This window comes from Eptesicus fuscus, chromosome 4 (assembly GCF_027574615.1).
Source record: "Eptesicus fuscus isolate TK198812 chromosome 4, DD_ASM_mEF_20220401, whole genome shotgun sequence".
NCBI classification, from domain to species: Eukaryota; Metazoa; Chordata; class Mammalia; order Chiroptera; family Vespertilionidae; genus Eptesicus; species Eptesicus fuscus.
This window is the reverse complement of record NC_072476.1, coordinates 39,045,624-39,070,654: the sequence shown is the minus strand read 5'-3', so window position 1 is coordinate 39,070,654 and position 25,031 is coordinate 39,045,624. Positions and strand designations below refer to the sequence as shown.

The 25,031-nt window shown below is 43.0% G+C and overlaps 1 protein-coding gene and 1 pseudogene across 2 annotated transcripts in view; both read right to left on the bottom strand.

Annotated features, from left to right (window-relative positions):
- CEP120 (centrosomal protein 120) overlaps positions 1-4,925 on the bottom strand; it is a 75,972-nt gene extending 71,047 nt beyond the window's left edge. For both annotated transcript variants that reach the window (XM_054714959.1, XM_028145141.2), the window contains exons 1-2: positions 4,820-4,925; positions 4,521-4,598 (exon numbers count right to left, since the gene is read on the bottom strand). In XM_054714959.1, the coding sequence (XP_054570934.1) occupies positions 4,521-4,569 (49 nt within the window). In that variant the 5' untranslated portion in view covers positions 4,570-4,598; positions 4,820-4,925. The remainder of the gene's footprint in view (positions 1-4,520; positions 4,599-4,819) is intronic.
- Positions 4,926-14,406: 9,481 nt separating this feature from the next.
- LOC103286201 (40S ribosomal protein S3a-like) lies at positions 14,407-15,256 on the bottom strand (annotated as a pseudogene).
- Positions 15,257-25,031: the final 9,775 nt, after the last annotated feature.

Here is a 25,031-nt window from a genome sequence, read left to right as displayed (position 1 = left end):
TGCACGAAATTCGTGTACATGGGGCGGGGGGGGGATGTCTCTCAGCCCAGCCTGCACCCTCTCCAATCTGGGACCCCTCAAGGGATGTCCGGTAGGATCGGGCCTAAATGGGCAGTCGGACATCCCTCACAATCCAGGACTGCTGGCTCCCAACTGCTCGCCTGCCTGCCCTCCTGATTGCCCCTAACCGCTTCTGCCTACCAGCCTGATTACCCCCTAACCACTCCCCTGCCAGCCTGATTGATGCCTAACTGCTCCCCTGACAGTCTTGATTGCCCCTAACTACCCTCCCCTGAAGGCCTGGTCACCCCTAACTGCCCTCCCCTGTAGGCCTGGGTCCCCCCCAACTGCCCTTCCTTGCAGGCCCAGTCGTCCCCAACTTCCCTCCTCTGGTCACCCCTAACTGCCCTCCCCTGCAGGCTTGATCGCCCCCAACTGCCCTCCCTTGCAGGCCTGGTCCCTCCCAACTGTCCTCCCCTGCTGGCCTGATTGCCCCCAACTGCCCTCCCTTGCAAGCCTGGTCCCTCCCAACTGCCCTCCCCTGCTGGGCATCTTGTGGCAGCCATCTTTGACCACATGGGGGCATCCATCTTGTGTGTTGGAGTGACAGTCAATTTGCATATTACTCTTTTATTAGCTAGGAGGATAGAGACCTGGTGCACAGGTGGGGGTCGGTTGGTTTGCCCTGAAGGGTGTCCCTGATCAGGGTGGGGTTCCCTTGGGGCATGGGGCGGCCTGGGCAAGGGGCCTGTGGTGGTTTGCAGGCCGGCCATGCCCCCCGGCAACCCAAGTGGAGGCCCTGGTATCTGGGATTTATTTATCTTCTACAACTGAAACTTTGTAGCCTTGAGTGGAGTCCAGGGCCGGCCAGGAAGCTTGGCTTCCTCCATCGCCGGGGGCAACCCAAGCCTCCTGCTCTCTCCAGCTCTGTGGCTGCCGTCATTTTTGTTGGGATTTATTTATCTTCTATAATTAAAACTTTGTAGCCTTGAGTGGAGACCAGGGCCAGCCAGAGCGGGCGGGAAGCTTGGCTTCCTCCATTGCCGGGGAAACCCAAGCCTACTGCTTGCTCCGTGACCACAGCCATCTGGGTTGGGTTAATTTGCATACTCGCTCCTGATTGGCTGGTGGGCATGGCTTGTGGGCGTAGCAGAGGTACGGTCAATTTGCATGATTCTCTTTTATTAGTGTAGATGTACTTTAAAAACTGATTACATACATATTAAGAGTAGTTGACTTTTCATATATTCAATAAACTACCTTGCTAACACATATTCACATATGCACTCAAAATCAGTGTTCATAACAAACATTAATCAAATTTAAAGCTATACTTATAAACTAGTGCTTCTCAAACACTGAATGTACCTATGAATCACCTGGGACCCTCTAAAACTGTAGACAGGGTCAATAGGTCTAGGATGGGCCTGAGAATCTGTATTCTAACAAGATCACAGTTAATGTCGATGCTGTTGCCCTTTGTTTACACCTTGAGCAGTAATAATTTAGAAATAAAGAATTAAAAATGTCATTACACCAATTTTAGATATTACTGTACCAGTACAAAGTGCTATAGAACAAAGTCATCTGGAGATAGTTAGGAAATAATCAAATTAGCAAATAAAACAAATTTATCTGTATATTGATTTTTTTGTTAACAGTTAAGAAAATTTTGTAAATTAGCTAAAAGAAAATAAACACATGTATTCATTCATTTTGTTCTCAAGGACAATGTTGTATATTTGCAAGAAATATTAAGCATTCTATCTACGCATCACATTTCATTTGTACTGCCTGACCCTGTTTCTTCACTGTTTACCAAAGGCATGTTCAGAGACAGGGATTATGTCAGATGATGGGATGCAAAAAAAGTAAAACAGAGTACTTGCCCTCAAGGAATGGAAGGTCTAGTGGAAAGAAATAAAACCCTAAAACAGGAAGCTAAAGAACTAAGGAAGAAGCAGCAAGAATCTTACAGTCAACCTGTTTGTAGGTCTGGTGAGGCAGATCTTGGTTAAGGACTTTTAATCACTCTTAAATAAATTCTTCCCGGCTGCTCCTCACCCTGGTACAAGCTTAGTTAGCAATTAAGCTAAGAAACACCTTGATTGCAAACCTGTGAATTTCACCTGAGGCTCTCACTGAACTCCCCAGTAGGAATCTTGCTACATATGGCCTGGCTCTCCCAATTAGCACTCACAGAAGTTTCTCTCTGGACCTCATTTTCAGTTGCTCTAAAATATCACTAGGTTCCCCAAATGAATTTCACATGTCAAAAAACCTATATTTTCAGACGATCATAAGGATGACCTCCAATAAGCTTGAGAACAGAGGCTATGTAGTACAATAACTAGGTACCTGCCTCGTCCCAAAGACAAGGGACACCTTGAGAACAGAAACCCTGTCTTTTTCATCCTTAAAATTGGGTACATGGCCCAAATTCTGCTCGTGGTAGAAACCCAGTCATTTTCTTTCAAAGAAAGGGCATTTCTTAGAAGTGTCGTCAAGAAATTGCAAGCAGTTCAATACATGCAGTTGAAGGGCTGGGAACACATGAATAGGTGGCAGGAAGGGAGAAGGCTGAAAGGAATGCAAGTGGTCTTCCATAAAGGGTATGCTATTCTAAGAAATACAGACATTATCCTTTAGGACAGCGAAGGATTTTTAGAAAATGGGATATGCATTTCAGAAAGAGTATCCCCAGGTAGTAAGGTGGACGGGAGGTATTTTCTAGAAAGGAAGGAAACACTTACGAAATATTATTACAATAGATTAGGTAGATAATGAGGACCCCAAAGCAGGGCACTCACAATGGAAGCTCATTTATTTAAAGTTTCTATGAACCATCTGCTATTATTTTAAAAATAAAAGCAACAACTCCTGGTGACAATTTGGAAGTTGGGGATAGGGAGGAAGAGGATGACTCTCCCAGGTTCCGGGCTTGAGGCAACGGCGTGGTTAAGATGAATAGAAATACAAACACAAGAGGAACAGTTTGGAGGGAGGACCAAGTGCCAGCTTTAGATTTGTTTGTGGCAACACCTAACTGACATCCCTGATTCCAGGTTCTCGACCCCGCACGCTGCTAGTACTAAACTTGCAAACAACTTTATCCTGCCTGGGAATATAGCACGCCTCTCTGTTACTTAGCACATCAAACTGTCTTTCAAGATCCTTCAAGGCCTTTCACTCTAGTTACACCAGCTTCTTTCTCACCACATTCCTAAGTATTCACCTTCCCCTACCTACCCTGCTCGTCCGCTACCTCTTCACCGTCCCACCTACCATGCTCATGCCCTCATCGCCCCGGTTGTCCAATCGCCTGGAAGGCCTCTCTTCTGTCCACCCATCTAAAGCTTACCATTCAGAGCACTTCAGCCATCATTCCCACCCATCCCCCAAACCTATGTTCATAGCTCATATCATACATGTTCAAGATAGGATATACCCCAACATACTGTGTCCTGCCTGCACACTGATTTGATACTCCCAAGTAGACAAGACCCCCCACATCCTTGAATGGAAAGAGGGTGCCTCCTATTTCCATTTCCTCATGGGATACAGCGCTAAGTCCAAAGGCTTTTGTTGACAAAACGACAATGGGATTTCAGGCCTATGACTTCCAACAATTAGTAACCTGACAGTTAAAACTGTCCCAACTCTTTATGGTTTCTTGTCATTCTACTGTTCCAAAACTCAAAAATCAGGGGTTTACAGTGTCTACTTCCCTCACCCCACAAAAAAAAAAATCACACAACACGCCTTGCTTTTCGACACCTTAAGTGCCCTTTGCGCTTCCCTTTGCCCGGAAGGCCCCTTCCTCCCTGTTTTCACCTGACAAATCCCTAACCTCCCTTTAGGAACCAAATCAACTTCACCTCCTCCAGGGAGCCTCCCCCCCGCTTCCCCAAAAGGTGGGCATCCCCTCTTCCCTACCCCGTGAATCACTAGTTGACACATCCTCCAACCCTAGCTTTCAGCACCAGCACTAGTTTACCCTGCCATTCCCAGCACAGGGCCTGGCCCTCGAGGACGCTCCGACAAACACCAAGGTCAGGGCGTGCGGAACCGACACCCTCTGCACAGCCTCCAGGTCCTCCATCCAGACCTGCAAAGGCAAAGGCCTCCGCAGGCCTCCCAAACGGCAGGAACACGTAGGCGAGTCAAAGGGAGATTCTTGCAAAAACGCCTTCACCGGGCGGTCGCTGAGCAGAACGTGCTTTCCAGGCCACACGCTGGGCTCCCCAGTGGAAGGCATCGACGGGCTGCGGCTGGAAATCGTTTCCCCTCCCTCCCCGGGGGCCGCGGCCGGCGCGCTAAATACCACCGCTCCCTCCCGGCGCCCCGACTGCCCCGGGGGGCTTTCAAATCAATTGCCTCTCAGGCCTCACCACGTACAACTCGGAACAGGTCTTTGGGGACCACGGAAGCGGAGACGGCAGGGTCCTCGGGGTTCACACAAGCACAGTTCACAACACTCAGGAAGCAGCGCTTGCAAAAGGAAGTCCCGGGCCGCTCACCTTCTAGGATGGACACGACGATGAGCAGCTGGTCGGATTTGGAGACCATGGTCGCGGTCTGCGGCCCGCAGGCGGGGTCTGCTGGAGGGAAGGGGCCCGGGTGAGTTTCGGGTGACCCGCGGCCCCCGGCGGGGCCCCCACCGCTCGCTCCCGACCCCGCCGCCGCCGCCTGCAGCGCGCCCGGCTCCCCGACCCCGGGCCGCCAGCCCGGCTCCTAACCCGGCCCGACTCAAGGCAAACTGCGGCTCTGCCACCCGCCGGGCCACTCTGCAACCAGGGGCGACCCGCCGCCTGAGGACCTTTTGCCGCCTGCGTAGCCGCTTTTCAAACGCCCGGGCCGCCGCCGCGGCCGCCGCCGCGCCCCGCTTCCGCCTAGCAACCAGGCCCGCAGGCCCAGTGCCCGGGGAGGCTGGAGGACAAAGGGCGATAGAGACCAGCGCAGGCAGGGATAGAACGCCCCTCAGCCCGCCTCGCCTCCTGCCCTTTTGCACTCGGTTCCAGAACCCTGGGGCGAGGCCCGGTCCATTGCCTCACAGCGCCCCCTGCTAGCCGGACGGGGGATGGCGGGCGAGGTGGTGGGAACCAGCTGCGCAGGCGCACCGCTGCAGCAAACGCTGCCAGTGGTTCCCCTACGCGGGGGCGCGGGGGGGGGGGGGGGAGTGTAGTGCATTCTCTGCTTTGTGCCCGGGACACAACCTGGGAAATACATCAACAGAGATCCAAAAAAAGAAACCCAGCTCTTTTCAGGGCTCCAGGGTCAACACTGCCTAAAGATCAAATCACAGAAAAATAATGACTCAAGTCTGAACTCTAAAACTGTCCTGACGCGGCACCTCAACGTTGCAAGCTTTGAAAACAAGTAGCGTCAATACAGTAATTACTGTAACCGGTGGTGGTGACGTCAGCTCTCCGAGAATTTCCTGTACAGCAAAAAGGATTCTAAAACCAAAACATTGTCACGTGAGCAGAAAAATTAAAGGTATACGTTCGTCGGCTCAGTGACCACAAAGTGATTAATTAGCAAGATCAAGACCAAAGATTAAACAAGGCGTCTAAATGCTGTCAACCGGCATTTTCCCCGTTACATCTACCACCTCCCCCGCCCCCTAATTCAGGCTTTAGTTTAGGAAAGATTAGAAATCTTTTGGAGGTTATCCAGCTTGAAACTGGACCCTGAAGGGAGGAAGAGGAGAGAACAACCCCCACTCTCCACCACTCCCTCACCTCCCACTTTGTGCCCAAAAGTAAAGGAAGGGGACGTGGAGATTGGACTCGATTACTTCTAGTGCCCTTCAGAGGCATTCCTGAAATGAGGCATTATTATACAATTTAAAATCAAAGGAATGATCTGCTTTGGGTTCATAGTTAAACAATGCAGTCTTTTAAAAAAATATTTTTATATGTTTTTATTGATTTCAGAGAGGAAAAGAGAGAGAGAGAGAGAGAGAGAGAGAGAGAGAGAGAGAGATGGAAACATCAATGATGAGAATCATTGATCGGCTGCCTCCTGCACGCCCCCTACTGGGGATGAGCCTGCAACCGGGCATGTGCCCTGACCAGAACTGAACCCCTGACCTTCTGGTTCATGGGTCCACCGTCAACCACTGAGCCACACTGGTGGGGCTACAATGCATTCTTTTGTGGAAGATGTGAAACAGACTCAAAAGTAGGCAGGATAATATAATGAATCCTCAAGTGCCCCAAGCACAGCTTCAACAATTACCAACTAAAGACCAATCATCTCCACTTGTTGCACTGTTTTGAAGGCACTCCCTAACAGCATATCAATTTATCTCTTTCAATATGTTCCTCTAATAAGTAACAATTTTTAAAAATACCTTAACATTTTAGATACTTAACCACACACAATACCAGCATTACATGTAAAAGTTAACAATAATTCCTTGATACCATTAAATATCCATTGTTTAACTTTCCCTGATTGGTTAATAATTCTTTTCTCAGTTGTTTTATTTGAATCAGGATTCAAACAAGTTTCAAAACACAATGCATTTGGTTGGTCTGTCTCTTGTCTCTTTTAATCTATAGGTACTCACTCCAATTTAGTTTTCCTTAAAACTTTATTGAAGCAACTGGTCATGTAGACTTTATCACAGTCTAAATTTTGTTGATGCCATACTAGTGTTGTTATTTAACATGACCTTTGTTGAGAGGTCTGATAAATATGTCCACATTGACAACACTAAAGATTAGCAATAAGCAAAATACAAGGATATCAGGGGTGTAAAACATTAGCTGACATTCAATTCTACTAGACAAAGAGAGGCCAAAGCAATGAGACCAGCGTCTCCAGTGGAAAGAATACTGAGATCAGGGTTTGGGACCGACCTCAGCCAGTTACGTGCTGGGTGACTTTTAGGCAAGTCATTTTACCTCTCTGAGCCTCAGTTTCCGGTATGCAATGGTAATATACATGAATCCTTATATCAGAACATAAATGTAGTAAATGCCATTTAGTTATTATCTTTTTATATGAGCAATATTAGACCTTAAGTAGTTGTTGTAAAAGAACTTGGAACTGCCATCAATAGACCTGGTTGTTTCGCTTTAGGATATCTAGCAGGGCTGAAAATCTAGATTCACTGAATACCAGAGAATAACCTCAGTCAGAAAAAAACACCAACAACTGACAAATCATTAAAATTAACTAAGGAACTTTTTCACATAGTAAAATTTCACATAGTTTCCTTTCCTGGGCCCCCCAACCCCCAAAAGGAAACACTATTGCTGTGCTTCTAAAAGCATCTCATTATAGCTACTGAAAAATCAATCTAGTTGTCAGGGTGTTGTTAGGTTGTTGTTGTTTTTTACAGGCTGTACAAAATTAATTGCATGAAGTTTCCCATCTATCTCATCTAGAAATGGAATTATAATTCCATCAGCATCTATAGCCTCCTTATCTGTTATTCAATAATCTAATTTTCTTTCATGTGTGATACTAAACAGTTGCACTGTTTTGAAGGATATCAATTTAACAGCATATCAAGTTATCTCTTTCAATATGTACCTCTACAAAAAACAATTTAAAAAATATCTTAAAATATTACTTAACCACACATAGCTCATTATATTTTAGCTTAAATTCATCAGAGAAAATTTCATTACAAGTTTATGAAGCATCAATTATTGTTTCAAAATATGTAACTAAATGCTAATAAAATACAAATTTTTAGTCTATTAGACAATGTGAGATTCATTACACTATAAATATGCAAATGTAAACCTACAAGTTTGATTAAATGCTTGATTCTGAATTCATTAGTTTGTCAACTTTAAAGCTTATCATATTAGGTAGCATTCTACTTCTATGAATTTACACACATACCAAAAAGCAAACAAACAAATTAAAAATCTCAAAGTTTTTTGTTGTTGTTAACCCTGACTCAAGGATATTTTTTCCCATTGATTTTTTAAAAATATATTTTTATTGATTTAAGAGAGGAAGGGAGAGGGAGAGAGAAATAGAAATATCAATGATGAGAATCATTGTTTGGCTGCCTCCTGCATGCCCCCTACTGGGGATCAACCCTGCAACCCAGGCACATGCCCTTGACCAGAATCAACCTGGGATTCTTCAGTCCGAGGGCCGGCCCTCTATCTACTGAGCCAAACAGGCTAGAGCCCATTGATTTTTAGAGAGAGTGGAAGGGAGGGCGAGAGACAGAGAGTGAGAAACATCAATGTGAAAGAGACACCTCAGTTGGTTGCCTCCCACATGCCCCCATGGGCTGGAATGGAGCCTGCAACAGAGGTAGGTGCCCTTAACCCGAATCAGACACATGGCTAACGCTCTAACCACTGAGCAGCTGGCTAAGGCAAATCCCAAAGCATTTGGACTCATTTTAAGGCTTTCTTTTCCTGTAGCTATTTTACATTTTGGAAAACACTTTACTTCTAGTATGTGTGTATGCTTATCTTTTCAACAGCTCTGTGGCCCACCATAGGAGGAATCATGAGTGTTCTCCTTCCTCAGCCCTTCTCCTTGTCTCCTCCCTGCCACACAAATACTCTCTCACACACTTTAAAATTTAAGGCAGCCCTAGCTGGTTTGGCTCAGTGGATAGAGCATTGGCCTTCGGACTGAAGGGTCCCGGGTTCAATTCCGGTGTAGGGCACATGCCTGGGTTGCAGGCTCTATCCCCAGTAGGGGGCGTGCAGGAGGCAGCCATCAATGATTCTCTCTCATCATTGATGTTTCTATCTCTCTCTCCCTCTCCCTTCCTCTCTGAAATCAATAAAAATATTTTTCAAATAACAAAATAATAAAATAAAATTTAAGGCAAGCACCCAGGGTTAATAAAATTCACACATCTATTGAATAACAGCTGTTATTCAAGAGGTGTTTAGAAAATAGCCTCCTTCTGGAAGAGGGAACAGGAGTGGAGGAAGGCACTAGTTTTCACTTAGTGCCAAGGTGATTTGACTTCCGATTCAGGATCTGATCTCATTTAAGTTGGCAGTTAATTCCGGTGCCTTTAATCCCTTGAAGAAGGGCCACAGATGTCGATGGTAGGAAAGGCCATACAACCCAGTAGCAGGGTCACATATACTTGCATTTCAAGGTCCACTATTTATTAGTTTTATGACGTGGCCAAGTCATTTTTTCTCAGAACTCAGTCTTCCCATCCATAAAATAGGATTAATAGTCCTTCAGTCACATGGTTTCTGCAAGGGTTAAATGGCATTGCTTCTGGGAGGGGCCTAGGCTTCGATGCAATTCCTGAATATGGTAGCTATTTTTTATTGTTAATGTGGAGCAAAGATAACCAGATTTTATACTCCCTCATCTTGGCCTATACATATGTTCTAGGGGCAAACAGTCCCTCTCCCTGGCTTTTGAGAAAGACCACAGCCGAGCATCCCAAAGTCCAATGCTCTTCAGGTCAGGCAGGTGCTGTTAACTAATTGGTGAAGTGGGCGGGGCCAGGCCTGAGCAGACAGAGCCCCTGCTGGGACAGCCCTTCTCTGTCCCAACTGGTAATTGCCATGCAGTAAAAGCCAGTTTTTGCCAAATGTCCACAGGAAATTAGAATTATAGATTTTTATGTGAACTCATCCAATTTTTAAATGCTGGTAACTAATTTCATTTAAACAAACAAAAAATACTGCATGAGTTAAACCAAAACTTCCGCCAGCCACAGGTTAGTGACCTCTGGCCTAAATTCATTAAAGAGGTTATAACAGATGTTTTTGAAGGGTAGAGAAATGAAAGTAGTAAGGAAAGAAGTAGAGAATGCCTAAAACTGGGAAGGAGAGGGATAAAGGAGAGTGATGAGGACCCACATTTCACTCCCTGGCAGAACATTTGGGAGGGGACAGAAATAGGTACTGGCCCCATGGGATCCCTAGGATAGTGAGACTTTAGATAGGTTCTTATGCCCCTAATTTGACACAGAATTCACAGACTCACTAGACTTCAGGGGACAGTGGTGGCTCGGATGATGGGCAGCTTATCAGTGACCAGGCTAGGCAGAAACGTGTAAGGCCTCCCCAAATATTTGTTCCACATCAGACCCCAGCACCTTGGAACAGCACTTTGTGTGTGGAGGAGGGAGCCCCATTGATGAGTGAGATTGAATTGCCTGTTGCCTGGCAGAAGGCGCTTGGGGTTGAATTTAAGAGTGAAAAGAAAACCAGCATTTCTTTAAATATGTATATATATTGATATAGTAATAAAAGGGTAATATGCTAATTAGACCGGACATCTTCTGGACGTCCTTCCTTATGAAGCCAGGCTGAAGGGAAGCCAGCCCGGGTCCTGGGTGTCTGCAGGCAGCTGGAGGAGGGAAGCCCGGGTCCCGGGTGCCGGAGGGAAGCCGGTGCCGGAAGCCAGAGAAAGGAAGGCCTACTCTTGCACGAATTTTCATGCATCGGGCCTCTAGTATATATATATTTATATAATTTTAAAATTTATTTATTTATTTATTTATTTATTATTTATTTATTTATTTATTTAGAGAAAGGTAGGGAGAGGGAGAGATAGAAACATCAATGAGAGAGAAACATCGATTGGCTGTCTCCTGCACTCCTCCCACTAGGGATGGAGCCAAAACCCAGACCGGAAATTAAACAAGTTCATAAGTTCAATGCTCAACCACTGAGCCACACTGGCCAGGCAGAAAAGCAGCATTTCTTGCACTCCCTCCTCTGTGGCCTAAGCTTCATGGGGTTACCTTAGGCTGGGATGAGCTCTTAGCTGCTCTATCAGTGTGTCACAGTGGCTCTCTCTGAGGCAAGGTACAGGGTAGAGGGTGTGAGAATGTCCTCCACTCCACAGAGGACAGACAGCGTTGGGGACAATTCTGGAACTGTGGAAAAGGGCTGCAGGCCATCAGAAAAGGCTGCTTTGCTGCTTTGGAAAGACTGGGCCATGGATACAGTACCTGCAAACTAGAGTCAGGGACTTTTGAGGGCTTCATTTCAGGGGGAGAAGATAGAACTGACAGTAGATGCTAAAACAGAAGACCTGCCACTGTGACATTGAGAAACACTATGTGACATTGTGGGACTTTGATTCACCTATTACGTAATGTCTGAAGTGTGTCAATTTTTCCTCCTTTTAAAAAGCTTCCCTTTGAAATACTGAAGCCAATCGTGGAAGAAGAGCTGGTGCCAGCCTACTCAGCTGTCTGCTGGAGAAATTCCCCAGCTTCTGGGTGAGCGTTTTGGTGCATGGAGGTCTGACCCCACAAAACGGAAACACAGAGTTTGCTGTAAGACAAGATACCTCTGGTTCTATTTAATGCTGATATTCCAAGTACACCCAAAGGGTATAAAATGCTTCCCTACCTCTATGTTATAACAACAATAATTACAACAACAGGCAATAAAAAAAAAAAAAAAAAAAACTTCCCTTGAATTCAAAGAAAGGCTCTAAATATATGGCCCAGACTCAGAGAAGATAGAAGCCTCTCTCCACTTCTCACTCACTTCCCCGCAGTGATAGCACTAACAGCTCCCCTGCCAGCAGCCAGCAAGCTTAGTTGCCCATTTTGATGAGAGGTATAAGAAAGCCAAGCTGTTACGCCTTGATGGTGGCATACATCACAAAACTGTCTTTCCCAAATGATTGCATGTGTTTGTGCTGCCAACATAATACTTTTTATTTGCATAAGTGTGTACACTTCCAAGCAGGTAGTAGCAAGTGTAACAGGAAACAGGATGTTGAACGTGGACTTTGTTCAGCCCTGGAGTCATCACCCATGACCCAAAGGATGAAAAAGAGGTGTCATGTCTTCCTCATGAGGAAGAACACCCACCAAGGCCCAGATTTATCTCCTAGGGTTTGTAAAAGATGACCACACTGGCTTTGCTACCTAGAACCATCAGCCCAGTACCCACTTAACGCTATATTCTAAGATGATAAGCCTGAGGTTCTTCCTGTTATAGAGGGTGGCAGGCTTCCCCTCCTCACCCCAAGCTGAGTGAAAGGGAGTGGATCCCAAGGAACCTCCAAGAGGACAGGCCACCAGGAGAGGAGATTGCAGCAGTAAGATGCTGTGGGGGAATAGAATCCAAGATGGAAGTGAACCTGGTTTCAGAAACTGTTGATTAGGAGGGGTAAAAAGTAAGTGAGTTAGGCAGGTTTCCCAGAACAGAACAGATTGCCTTGGGGGGCCCTCCACTCCCATGACCCTTCCACCAACATTGCCCATAGAAATAATTCACACGTGTGTTCTAGAGGAGACTCGGTATTTGGCTGGGATCCATTGAACGTGCATCAGAGACCAATGGATCTTGAACAGAGAAAGAGCAACAGACAATAGAGGACCACACCTACACCTGCCAAGTGGGGATATTTGCAGTCTTTCTCCACCTCTGACCCCAATTCTTTGGAGGAGCAGGGGTGCCAAGAGAAAGAGAGGAGAGGGAGTAAAAAAGTTGATCCCATTTGTTTCCTAATCTTCAATCTCTTAGATGGAAACTTTGCTGGAACAAGGAGGATGGGAAGAGATGAGATTTCAAACAGAAACCAGGTGGAATTTTAAATTGGGTTAAATGGGCCTGAACAGATCAGAAAGATATGGACTCTGACTCAGCTGTCGAAGGGGTGGGAGAAGGAGACTCAATGTAGCACAGTTGAAAGCAGTAATTGGAGAAAAATAGAACCATTTCATATTTGTACTGACCCAAGTTCATATTGTTGAACAAGCCAGTTATTTATTATTAATAATAATAGTGATGTCTTATTGACTTCCAATCTTTCCAGCAACACTGTGGAGAGTAAATCAGGGATTGCAGACTTTTTAAGAGAGGAGAAAATCTGAAGTTGTGGAACTTGGGCAGTTTGATAACAGAGCTCAGGTCTTCTGAGTGCTGTATTAAGCTTCCCCAGTGACTCTCAAGCTGGGGTTCACATATGACCTCTAGTTAGTCAATGATAATAAATTAAAACATTGTTTTTATATTAAAACAAACATGAAGCAATACAGATATAATAGCCTGATTTTAAAGATAAAATATAACCCCTCAAAGAACTTTGTTTTGGACTACATCTTCAGTTTTCCCCTCACCCAAACCCAATTCATGTGACCCCTAAACTCCTCCCCAGTTAAGCGGTCACATAGTGGACCCTTTGTAAAGTTCCTCACTTATATCCTTGAGCCAGGTTCACCTTAAAAGCTGTTTGCAGCCGTGAAAGGGGAAAACACGATGTTTAAAGAGAAGTAATATTTTACTTCCACATAATGCTCCATGGAAACTTGGAAAAGTTTAAAGTTATCCTAATCATATGTTGAAATCATCATTTCAGTAAAGTGAATGAAGTTCTTAGGAAGAAGGTTGACTTCCATATTCTAGTTACTCCCAATTTAAATGCTCGAACATTTAGCTGAGAGGTACTCCTAGGGTTGTTGAGTGTGATAACAGAACATTAGTACATGCTATAAATTGTTACAGATGTTAATTGCTTTTTTATGATAAAAATGATTAATGTCCCAGATAAAAGTATATTCCAAGGTAAAAGACAGTGATTTAAAAAAAAAATTGGCTAAGAATCTGCAATGTCAACATTCACTGGCTTATTCTAACATTAACCAGAAATATACAATCTTCCAACAATTAGTGAATGTAAATTCTCCTTAGAGAACAAATCTATTTTGTTCATTACCATATGCCTAGTGCTCAAAAGAGTATCAAGAGTAAATTATTGTAGAGGCTCAATAAATTATTGTTAAATAAGTAAAGTTAACTTTACAACAGTGTTAGGATTATGTCTGCACCAGTGATAGAGAGTAATAGACACATAATTGTTACATGTGTAGAGGACAAAGGGGAAGACATAATTTGGTACACATCAAAAAATGTAGCTTCAAGATTGGCTTGTTCAGACCCACCAGCCATTCTCTGATACATTAAGAAATACCTTGTAATCTATTTAATTTTAGAAACTTCTTAACAATAGGAAAATAAATGATTTATTGGATTAAAAGGGAAAAGAATGGTTTATGGTGATGCTTTGGGAAAAGGCTCAAAGATTTAAATGACTATAAACAAATGGTTTTTCATTGGATATCAGAGAAGAGAGTGAGTGGGTTAATCTTGAAAAACATGATTATCCTACAAGATTCAAAGGGAGAAAGGGAAAACTTAAAAGAAAAAGAAGAGAGGTATAGTATTAAGCTTCTATGTTTCATTAGTGTTCTCATTGACTGTGCCACAAGTAGCCTGGCAAAGAGGATTACTCCATAGGGAATGAGAAGAAAGAAAAAAATATTTAAAAATCTAGACATCTGAAGAATTTAAACTAATACTCATAGATACAATGCGAGGTTTTTTAACCAATAGGATTTTTTTTATTTGTCACCATTAAAAGTCTGAATTTTAAACAGATTCTTGGATTGGAGACGCATACCTTTCAGCTCATTTAACTTTTAGTACCTGTCTCATCCCCAGGAGCTTTTCCAGAACTGCTATCTTCACCATGAAGCTCCATGAGTTTTACCAGTTCAGTGTTGGGCTTCTCCAACATTTTGACTTTTAACAAAGAAGAGTGGGGTGAATATATTGATTGGCAAGCCTTTTCTATGTCTTTTCCAATGCAATCTGGAATCAGGTTATTGATCACTTCTTTCAAGTCATTTGTCTGCACCTCTTGGGTCATGATTTCCATCATCTTCTGGATTCCATGGACCTATTTATGCTGAGCATAAGACATCTTCCTAATCTGATTGTTGCATTTTTTTAGTAAAACCAACACAAAATAGATGACACAAATAATCATTGATAGTCTTGATATCAACATGAGCTTCAATCATCGTCTGCCATTTTTTGACCATGGAGCACATTTTGTCGGGGTAAGATCCATGCCATGGAAATTAGTCAGTTTTTGCCCTGAACCTTCTCAGTAATTAGCTTGAATTTTCTAAATGCAACTTTATTATTCTGCAGTTAAGGTAGGCTCCTTTCATGGCTCTTGCCCAGCTGGCATGGCTCAGTGATTGAGCATTGATCTTGACCTATGAACCAAGAGATCTCAGTTTGATTCCTGGTCAGGGCATATGCCTGAGTTTCGGGCTCAATCCTTAGTAAGGGATTCTCTCTCATTATTGATGATTCTATCTCTCTCTCCCTCTCCTTTCCTTTCTGAAATCAATAAGAATGTAGTTTAAAAAAACAAAAAACAAAAAAACACCACCTTTGAAACCATCAGATGCGATTATGGCACCTTGAGTTCTCATGACTAATGTTTTTCCAATATTGCTTATATTGAACATAGCTGGTGCTTTCACATTATAGCAATCTCCTTTAGAAAATGGATTAACCACACAGGCAGTATTTATTAACAAATTGGTTTTTGTTATCTCTAATGGGGAATATCAACACACCAAAATGAAGTCTACTCAGCAGGATGAAATTAAAAATACATTTTAATACTTGTTTGTTATTATTTTCTTACTGGAAATTTTAACATTGTTTTGATACAGTGCATCCAAAATTCTTGTTTAAATCAACCAGTCATTATGTTAACAGCAAAAGTCCAATGAAGTATAATCTATTAATTAAGTTCCATGAGATAGGGACTTTTTTGTTCAACTCTATCCCCAGGGTCTATAGGCATTCAATAAATATTTGTCGAATAAATGGATTGTTGCAGAAGACCAAGAAGACCAAGGATGCTTCTGAGGAAGTTGGAGGGACACTGTTTAATACGCCAGCGAACTCAGGGAATAGTCTTCCAAATCTGAGTGAAGGAACATGCATGGGGCCCTCCCTTATATCTCCCTCCCTGTGATCTTTGTCCCACAAGCATGGATTATGCTTCCGGTCCTTTTCTCGGGCCTTGCAAGAAGGCCCCCAGGTGTTGGGGGTCTCCAGGCCATATCTGATGGTCTGGCCTGGCGTCAGAGTTAGGAGCCCTCCCTCTGGGCAGTGTACTGTCCACAGTCCAATGGCCTCTGTAACCGGTTCTGCAAGACCAGTATCTGGGAAAGAGGTAGTGACTTAATTATAGGTTATCAGGAATGTACACTGAGCTTGCTGACTTGGATTCAGATCACTAGCCTCCAAATATGAGGATTACATTGGAATTACCCCTTTTAGCCTCCTCAGGATGAAACTATAATGGATTTTAGCCAGTAGATGGACTCTACACCTTACATGATTTGATATGTTTGACTAACATCCTCTATTATTGAGTAGATTTATCAAAATATTAAATAATTTCTTGGAATATTCATTTCTTTAAAATAAAATGCTATAATATTATTTTGTTATATTTGGCTAGTAGCCTTCTACTTTTGTCAAACTGTATACTTCAATTTTTTTTTAATGTAGAAATCTTAAGTTTTCAAGAACTTTCTCCTTTTTCTTACCTGGCCCAAAATAGAACCATAAATTCCTAGGAGTTTCTTTAAATTTCAAATACCCAAATTAACCTTGCTATCTACCTTGGAAAATTTACCTCCGAACTTAATAAGAGGAATCGAATACATTTATCATATATCTATGTTCAGTCAAGTACGCTGGTGATTTTTCTTTCCTTCTTCTTCTTCTTTTTTTTTTTTTTTTTTTTTTAATTAAAGTAAGCTTCAAAGTTTAGGACAACTGAGCAGACATTCCAGGACTTGAGTTTGCTTCCATTTAAAAAGTATTAAATGATATAACAAATGCATTGGACCCAATTATCATCCCATCTAAATAGGTAACCTGCCACTTCTAAGAGTAGAGCTTAGGGAGTGCTCATTTTACATACACAGTCGGGTTTCTTTTCTTCTCCTCCTTTTCCCTAAAGTGTTTCCACCTAGATCAATTAGCTTTCGCCCTACCAAACCTGGTTCTCAAGAGTATGGGTGCCTAATGTTATCATTTTGATATGAAAAGGTGGAACCTCATAGCAGTTCCCTTGAATTCATTAACTTTAAATCAAAGAACAAACTTCAATCTGGTACCCAGTAATCAGACAAAGTTATTTCATGCTCCTTTTTCTCCCAGTCCCCTCAAACCAACCATGGCTATATTCAAAGATATGTCATTTATTTTGGTCAAAATTTCACTCGTTAAGATATTTTGTTTATGAGTCCTCTTCCCCTCAAAACATTCTTATTGGATTAAAATGTTTTAAATATTTGGAAATAGGACCTACAAATTGTCTCATATTGTTTGTTTGGACCCTATCACATATTCCCTTTCCATTCTAAAATCTCAAACATAAATATCCACACACACAAAAAGAATAGAGTTAATTTAATACATTTCCCCTTAATTTAAGAGCTTTCTATTTTGTTATATCTATTTCTCTTTCCTATTTTCCTATGGAAGAGAAATAGAAATCAATTTAAATTTAAATGACCAATTATTTTCTCTGTGGCCACATGCTATTATAAGGCATAGGAATGTATGAAAATAGCAAATTAAATATAAGTAAATAATGGAGGATGGATAGCAAAGTGCCTATGGATCTGTATTCTGCAAAATAAATACTGCTGAATTTAATGGAGAAAAAGTAGAAACCCCAAAATAAACATCTTTGAAGGGCAGCAGATTTTCTATCAAAATGTAACACAGGTTTTCCAGTTATTTTGGTACCTAAGTAATCTTCAGAAACATTCACTTCCAATGCAGTTACATTTCTCCTAGAAAATAATCATGTGGATCATCTTGCATCTGTTTTTATATCCAGCCCCTCTCCCTACACCCTTAAATATATTGATTTCCTAGACATACCAGCTACAAAACAAAATATGAAATGATTGCACTGGAGAAGGAAGAAGATGAATACTTTTTTCAAAGTTGCCCTGCTTTGATTTTTATAATTTTAAGGTTGTGATTTTAAAATATTTCAATTTATTTAAAGGAATGAATTGTCTGAAAAGGCACTACTTTTAAAAAGTATTGGGATTATTTTTATGATACTATAAATAGTTATTGAAATCTCTCTTTAATGTCATTCCTCAACCTGATGCTATGATACATAAATTATTCACAAAGAAATGTATCTTGATTACTTTTTATCAGCATTGATATTTTAGGATTAGATCTCAAGGACATGATAGGTAAAACAGTTTAAGCACAAATTCCCTTATTGAAATTTGCTTTAAGGTCATTGGCATTTTGTGCCAATGAAAGCCTTCAACTCTTGTAACCAACCATATTATTATGCTGCATTGAATGGAAACTTTAGAATTCATATTTTAGGTGCTATTTGAGGTAATTCACTTAAATCAACAGTTACAGAGACTAAAGCAACTTTTCTTTCCCTATTCGTCCCAACCTATGAAGTGAAACTCAGTTCACACTAAGATCATAAACCTGTATTTTGAGGAAATCTTTAATATAGCATATGTTGTGTCAGCATTCGTATGCTTTCATCTGCAAAAAATGGAAAACTTTACCCCAACTGATGTACTGAGTAAGGAAATGTATGCACTCGGCCCTTTAGAGGTAGGAAGGGTTTCACGGTTGGTGCAGTCTCTGCAAATCCCCCATTTACATCCTACACTTGGAGTTGTTTCGTTCTCAGGTCAGCTCCCCTCATTGGGGAGAGGCTGTGACAGTCCCAGGCTTCCCAACAGTACAAAGTGACTTCCAGAGAAAGAGTGTGTCTCTCCCAGGGGCTTTACCTTAGAAGCAAGGACTTTTCTTTAGATAGCTGGCATCCCATTGGCTCCCATTGGTTCTCATGCTCATTTCTGAACAATCCTATGGCCAGGGGATTGCTAGGGCCGATTTGCCGGGGCCCTCTTCCAAAACCAGTCATTGCTTCAAGGGGTTGAGATAACCTATAAATCAACCAGACCTAGCTCTGAAGCTGAAGAGGAAATATATCTTCCTCTGAAGCACATGGGTTTTATTTTTTTATTTTTTTAAATATATTTTATTGATTTTTTACAGAGAGGAAGAGAGAGGGATAGAGAGTTAGAAACATCGATGAGAGAGAAACACCGATCAGCTGCCTCCTGCACACCCCCTACTGGGGATGTGCCCGCAACCAAGGTACATGCCCTTGACTGGAATCGAACCTGGGACCCTTGAGTCCGCAGGCCGACGCTCTATCCACTGAGCCAAACCAGTTTCGGCTGAAGCACATGGGTTTTAAAAACATAAAAGAAAGGGTATGCGTAGGAAGGGAGAAGGGAGAAGGGAGTAGTTCTATCAATGTTTAGCAGAATATGGTAAAGCTGTTTTGTTTAAGTACATAATTGTCTATGATGTTGATCTAAATATTCAATAAAAAGCAATAAAATATTATAGAGCAGTAATTATCAAAGTGTGTGTGGGAGAGTACTAGAAGCATTGAGGAGTATTTTTAATCCAAGTAAAATTCCCTTCCCCCTTCTGATTTGCACCTGCATGAGGCTAGCTTTCTTATCCCTTTGAAAATTAGTTCTCTTAGGAGCCATGCTGGATCTGATGGGTGAGGGGGTTAAAAAGATTGAGAACCATTGCCATACAGAAAGCCAAAATAAATGGCTGTAAAAGAATAAAATGAAGTATCCGGTTATTGAAATTCCAACCTGTCGTCAGCCTCTTTTCACTTGCTGTTTTGGTTTCACAATCCTGTGAGAAAAACTATTGTTTCTCAATCTCTTCAAGGTGGGGGTGAAGCGAGGGAGAGAGGGGGAGAGGGGGGGAAGAGGGGAGGAGAGGGAGATTTCACTAACCCAGAACTAAGGAAATCAGCCAAACTTGTTTTGTTGGCCCTGTATCTCACCTAGGACGGTGTCCCTTGGTAGAGAATGGTTCAGGAATAATGTAGCATTACTATCCCTTTCTCAGCACCTCTGCTGAGGGCAAAAGGAATTTCTCTCAGAGTCCTGGGCAGCAGGGGTCACTATTTTAGATGGTAGAGACTCATCTTGGAAACATTTGAAGAAAACTTTTTTTAAAAACATGAGTTCTGTTTTAAATTCAATATTTTTTAGAATTTTAAACAAAATAAAAAGTAAATGTAGACAATTAAGATCATATAGAAAAGTATAAAGACTTAAATTAAAAATGTTCATAATCTCTCCAGCTAAAGAACCATTGATAACATTGTCATAATTTCCAATTATATATGAATCAATTGCAATGTGTATATATAATGCTTTTAAAAAGTAGTACTTTACCAAAACCGGTTTGGCTCAGTGGATAGAGCGTCGGTCTGCGGACTGAAGGGTCCCGGGTTCAATTCCGGTCAGGGGCATGTGCCTTGGTTGTGGGCACATCCCCGGTGAGGGGTGTGCAGGAGGCAGCTGATTGATGTTTCTCTCTCATCGATGTTTCTAACTCACTATCCCTTTCCCTTCCTCTCTGTAAAAAAATCAATAAAATATATTAAAAAAAAAAGTAGTACTTTACCAGAATGCTGTCTTGTAAACTGCTTTCTTTGTTTAATATTAATAATTTAATATTAAATATATTAATAATTTTTCTAAAGCCACCATATAGTTATATAATAGATTATTTAACCAATTTTGATTAGGGATAGATTTTACTCTTGGGGATAAAACATTTTACAAAGCTATAATGTCCAATTCAAATATAAGCCTAGCCTCTTATTTGAGCTACCTGAGTCCGAAAGTTAGCATTAAATCAGAAATTCAGTAGGGAAGCAAGGAATAAAACCTTAAATTAGAAAACAGAACTGTGACAAAGATAGAGAACAAGACTGGGAAATAAGTATGCGTCAGATATGTGCTGGGATTTCCTGGAAGTTTTCATATCCAAGTCAGAAATGTTGTTTTGTCTACGAGTGTCTGGACTAAACTTCTGTTTAGCTGCTCCTTTATTAAGATGAAAGACTTACTCATGTCAAGGTTGGAACTGAAGTAAAAGGGAAAGGATCCAAAGAGTGAGCCCTGCCCTGTGGATAGTAGATACTTTATATGGCAGTTTTCAGGAGAACAGAAGGGGAAGGCAGCTCTGCCCCACTCTTCTCCTTACAGTGGAGAAGGCCTGCCACTCTGGGAGTGAGCCAGCTTCCTGGAAGCAGTGTTGACTACAATAGTACTGAGAGCTGGCCAGTGTGGCTCAGTGGTTGAGCTTCAACCTATGAACCAGGAGGTCATGGTTTGACTCCCTGTCCGGGCACATGCCAGGTTGCAGGTTCAATCCCCAGTAGGGGGCGTGCAGGAGTCAGCCGATCAATTATTCTCTCTCATCATTGATGTTTCTATCTCTCTCACCTTCTCCCTTCCTCTCTGAAATCAATAAAAATATATTTAAAAAAATAGTACTGAGAGTGATGGCTCAGGGTAGACTTAGAAGTGTTATTGCTCTGAGGAGTGAACAGCTCAGAGTCAGTAAGACCAATAGTGTGCTTAGCTTACACTCAAAAGCAGCATTTCCAGGACTTCAGATCCCTCATAGACCACCTTCATGATTTTTCCATATCTGCCACTCATGCTGCCATTAATACTTTCCTTTCAACTTATTTTTTCTTAACCTAAATATTTCATTTTAAATAAAATATAACAATTTTAATTGACCATCACTGCAAATGAAAATGGTGAGTGACCTCATGAATTCAATGATAGCAAACAAGCAACAAAAATAGTATTAGGCCTGGCCGGCATGGCTCAGTGGTTGAGCGTGGACCTAGGAACCAGGAGGTCACAGGTTCAATTCCTGGTCAAGGGCACATGCGCAGGTTGCGGGCTGGATCCCCAGGTGTGGGGCGTGCAGGAGGCAGCCGATCCAGGATGCTCTCTCCTCATGGATGTTTCCCTCTCTCTCTCTCCCATCCTCTCTGAAATCAATAAAAACATATTAAAAAAATAAAAATAATAATAGTTGGGACTAGATGCTGTTGCTTACCAAAGGCTCTTGAGCACGAGGCCTGGCCTGGTTGTTGTTCGTTTAGCAAAACAGTGGGGGAGTGGGTAGGGAGGAATTAGCAAGTGTTAAAAACATTACCAGCAAATCCAGACTGCCCAAGGACTTCCTCAGAAGAAAGGCAAGGGAATTAAATCACTTTCACTATGACTCAATGTTATTTATACCACCTGGCTTCCTGTCCAGTGGTGTACACCCCTCACTAGCAAACACTGTGCTAGAGGAAGCTGCCGACTATAAAGGGATGGGGAGAAGAGCCCAGTTAGGCCAACCTTAGTAGCTACTATGAGTGGAGACGTTACCATAAACCTTTATACTCTATAAATAAATGATAAACTGGACAGGGAAGGCTCTCATATCTTGTAAACTCTCCTGTTATGGGGCATATTGTGCTCCCCCTCCCTCATTCCCAAATTCATATGTTGAAGTCTTAATTCCCAGTTCCTCAGAATGTGACTATTTTTGGAGATAGGGATTTTAAAGAGGTGATTAAGTGAAAGTGAAGTGACTAGGGTGGATCCAAATTCAATATGTGTCCTTATAAGAAGAGAAAAGTAGGATACACACACACACACACACACACACACACACACACACACACACACACACACGGAGATGACAGTTAATCTACAAGCCAGGAAAGTTGCCTCGGAAGAAACCAACAGTACTGACACCTTGCTCTTGGACTTCCAGCTACCCAGTCTGTGGCACTTTTTTTGGCAGCCCTAGCAAACTAATACATCTCCTAAGTGGGGAAAAATTCAAAAGAGACAGATTTTTGTACAACTGTTTTGACTTGTTTCCTGGAATATTACAAAGGAACTAATGTCTAGAGCACATGTAGAAACTATTTAAATTTGGTTTCTCAGTGGTAATGGTTATTTTAAAGCTACTAATGGAGACATTCTTATGTACATATACTAGAGGCCCGGTACATTCATGCACTGTGGGGGAGGGGGACGTTCCTCAGCCCAGCCTGCACCCTCTCCAATCTGGGACCTCTCAGGGGATGTCCAATTGCCAGTTTAGGCCCGATCCTCAGGACTAATCCAGGACTGCTGGCTCCCAACCGCTCATCTGTCTGCCAGCCTAATCACCCCCTAACCACTCCCCTGCCTGCCTGATTGATGCCTAACTGCTCCCCTGCCGGCCCGATCACCTCCAACTGCCCTCCCCTGCCAGCCTGGTCGCCCCTAACTGCCCTCCCCTGCAGGCCTGGTCCCCCTAACTGCCCTCCCCTGCTGGCCTGATTGCCCACAACTGCCCTCCTCTGCCAGCCATCTTGTGGTGGCCATCTTGTGACCACATGGGGATGGCCATCTTGTGCAAGGACATGATGGTCAATTTGCATATTACCTCTTTATTATATAGGATGGGCAGCTGATCAAGTCAAGTGATTAAAAACAATCCCATGTATCAGATGTGTACTTCAAGGGAAGAAACAGCCTAACAGTTTTAGGTTAAAATGGAGCCATGAGTCTGATCAACAGTGTTCTTAGGGGTATGGGCCTGCCACAAGATGCAATTGGATCTTTTTCCAAAACGAGCCACTCCACCCAAAAAAATCATATAATAAGCAATAAATTATAAATTAATCTGGTTGTCCTCACCAACTGATAGCCATCTGTCCTGGTGTACAAATTTCAAAATCTGACCCTGTTCTCTAGGTGGGTCTGAGACCCAGTCTGGCCACTTGGAGGAGTAGCTTGACTCCTGAGGCTGACAGCAAGCTTCCCTTACGGAATGCGGATCATCCCTCCAGGCATATCTTCCTCTGCCTTCTTTCATGGTCGGAGGGATGATCCAGCTGATAGATTTGTCAGTAATACAAATAAAAAACTTTTCTATGTTCTGTTACTTCAAACCCCTTGAGACTGAGGCAGTGCTGGGCTGCGGAACATCAAAGTGTTAGTACTGCATGAACTAGATGACCCAGTGGTGTGAGGGAGCACCATCTGACTCAGCAATGTCCCATTCCCAGGAGGCATATACCTGTGCTATGGTGCTTCACACAAATGTAATGACTTTTGTCACTTGTCTTTTTAATTTTTTGCTATTAGTCTCTCCTGCTAAGTCCCATTGAAAGCAGAAATTCTCTAGTTGACTACTTTATTCTTGGCATCGAGCAGGGTGGCTGACATATGGCATATGCCCAATGAGTATTTTTTTGCAGTGATGAATAAGAACCACAGGCATAAGCTTTGAAGCTAGAGCAGCTAGAGTTGAATCTCAGCTATGCATTCACTAGCTCTGTGACCTTGGGCAAGTTACTTAACCTTCCTAGGTCTCAGTTTCTTCATCTGCAAAGTGGCTGTAATCATACCTACTTCATATTATTGTAAGGATTCGATGAACTAACATAGCACCTGGCACATAAGTATTTAGCAAATAATATAATTATTATAAGAAAACTGAAAAACTGAATTTGTTTACTTAATTGACAGAGGATGGGCTGTTTGGGCCAAAATAGATCATGCAAGTCATTGGTTTTATTACTACATATTTTTTCTATATACCATGTAGATTGTCATTAAAAGAATTCTGACCACCAAAAATATGTTTGGAAATAATCATATTATACTATCTAATCTAATAATAGACAAATATGCAAATTGACCGCTCCTTCGCTACACCTAAGCCACGCCCACCAGCCAAGCCACGCCCACCAACCAATCAGGACGAGTATGCAAATTATCCCAACAAAGATGGCGGCTATTTTGCATATCAAGACAGTGTCCAAAGAAGCCAAGAGCTGCAGAAGGGAGTAAAGCTTCGAAGAAGCAAGCAAGCCGGGGGGGGTGGGGAGGGGAGGAGAAGGGCGGGGCGGAGGCGGGGCCAGGGGCGAAGGGAAACTCGGGTGGGCTGGAGGAGAAGGCGGGGCAGGTGACAAGGGCGGGGCGGAGGCGGGGCCGGGGGCGAAGGGAAACGCGGGTGGGCTGGAGGAGAAGGCAGGGCGGGTGACAAGGGCGGGGCGGAGGCGGGGCCGGGGGCGAAGGGAAACGCGGGTGGGCTGGAGGAGAAGGCGGGGCGGGTGACAAGGGCGGGGCGGAGGCGGGGCCGGGGGCGAAGGGAAACGAAGGCGGGCTGGAGGAGAAGGCGGGGCGGGTGACAAGGGCGGGGCGGAGGCGGGGCCGGGGGCGAAGGGAAACACAGGCGGGCTGGAGGAGAAGGCAGGGTGGGCCACAAGGGCGGGGCAGAGGCGGGGCGGGGGTGAAGGGAAAAGCAGGCAGGCTG